Source organism: Priapulus caudatus, unplaced genomic scaffold, assembly GCF_000485595.1.
Source record: "Priapulus caudatus unplaced genomic scaffold, Priapulus_caudatus-5.0.1 Scaffold338, whole genome shotgun sequence".
Taxonomy (NCBI): domain Eukaryota; kingdom Metazoa; phylum Priapulida; class Priapulimorpha; order Priapulimorphida; family Priapulidae; genus Priapulus; species Priapulus caudatus.
In genome coordinates this window covers 233194-234629 of record NW_014577399.1, presented here as the reverse complement: position 1 = coordinate 234629, position 1436 = coordinate 233194, and the positions used below count along the sequence as shown (strand labels likewise).

Genomic DNA, 1436 nt, shown 5'->3' with positions numbered 1-1436 from the left:
GGGAAGCGTTCCCTTTAGTTCTTTCTGGGTTTTCTGCCGAAGTTAGGTGTTTATCTAGCGCGACTTTTTCTGGCATATATTCTATGTTAAACGGTTTTGGGGTTCGTTAATTATCTATTCTTCATTTTATGTTACTTTTTTCGACTTTATTGTGAGATGTCTTCATGGAGGGGATGACTCTTCTGAGCATGTTAAGGTTCCTCCAATACTGGGCGCTCCCTAGCGCGTGTCAACTTCTCTCAAAGCGAAGCCTTGACGTTGCGCACTTCGTTTGAGAAGCTGTGCACAGCATTCTCTGCCTGTGCGGCTCTGTGGTTTCCCTCCATGTCCGTCTGCTCTATCTCGGACTTTGTCTACCCTGCGATTCAATTGACACATCAGACACGACAGAATTAGAGCAGACCTCTTTTTTTGTATTGTGGAGATGAGCTTTGCTTATTCCGAACATTTTGGTTTGAAAAGATTGACCGTATCGCGGTCGAAATTGCGCTGCCTTTTTTTTAGCCTGTCGTTGTCTGATTCTTCCAGTGGTGTGAGTGAATTCCCTTAATGCTGCATTTGATCATATCTTCTCGGTTGTACTTCTGGGCTCTGGACTACAATTATACTTAATTCTTATATGTACACACATGACAGCTGGCTATATTAGGAATTATTATATATTATATATATATTTATTTATTTATTAATTTGTATATTAATTTATATTATATTTATATAATTTATTATAGAATATTTAATAATACAGCAACATTCATTCACCTTCCAGTTGTTGGACTCGGCCATTTCTGCCTTCATTCCCAACATCTGGCCTCGCTGGTCGATTGTCTGTTTCCTCATCTTCTCCACTTCCTTCTGCAGGCGTCTGTTACGAGCCTCAATGTCATCACGGTCCCTGTCCAAGGTCACGCGACTTGTGCTACTCTCTTCTAGTTTGCTCACTTTCTTTCTCAGCATCTCTAGTTGAAGGTCCTTGCTCTCCAACTGCTGTTTAAGGCCCTTCAACTGCGCACAAGTAAATATAAAGAGTAGTGTAACAATGATGCATTGTGGTGGATAGATAATCTATTGATGAAATCACATAATCACATAGATGAAGCGCGATGAGCAGGCGATCATTTTATAATTATATTACTCACCAGCTATGTAATTCTACGATGTGTTATTTCATATATAAAATTCTGACACGCGTATTTAACTATCTACTAGCCGTCCTTTTAATAATAATCCAGCACCTTTCTCTGCAAACTGTAGAGTTGTGTGGACTTGTTTGACACGGTATCGCCTTCTGCTTTAACAAGCTGATCAGCTCTAGTTAGTAGTGCATTGCCATCGATGTCCAATTCTCCAATGAACTGATCCATACCAATCACATCGGCCAGCTTTTTAAGGAAGGCACGGTACTGAAATTTATAACTTATTTTGTTAGTCACAAA

At 39.8% G+C, this 1436-nt stretch overlaps 1 protein-coding gene across 1 annotated transcript in view; it reads right to left on the bottom strand.

Annotated features, from left to right (window-relative positions):
* Positions 1 to 239: 239 nt before the first annotated feature.
* LOC106809214 (coiled-coil domain-containing protein 170-like) overlaps positions 240 to 1436 on the bottom strand; it is a 9997-nt gene continuing 8800 nt past the window's right edge. Inside the window, exons 12-14 of the mRNA XM_014812211.1 lie at positions 1236 to 1403; positions 763 to 1005; positions 240 to 353 (exon numbers count right to left, since the gene is read on the bottom strand). Of these exons, the coding sequence (XP_014667697.1) occupies positions 240 to 353; positions 763 to 1005; positions 1236 to 1403 (525 nt within the window). The remainder of the gene's footprint in view (positions 354 to 762; positions 1006 to 1235; positions 1404 to 1436) is intronic.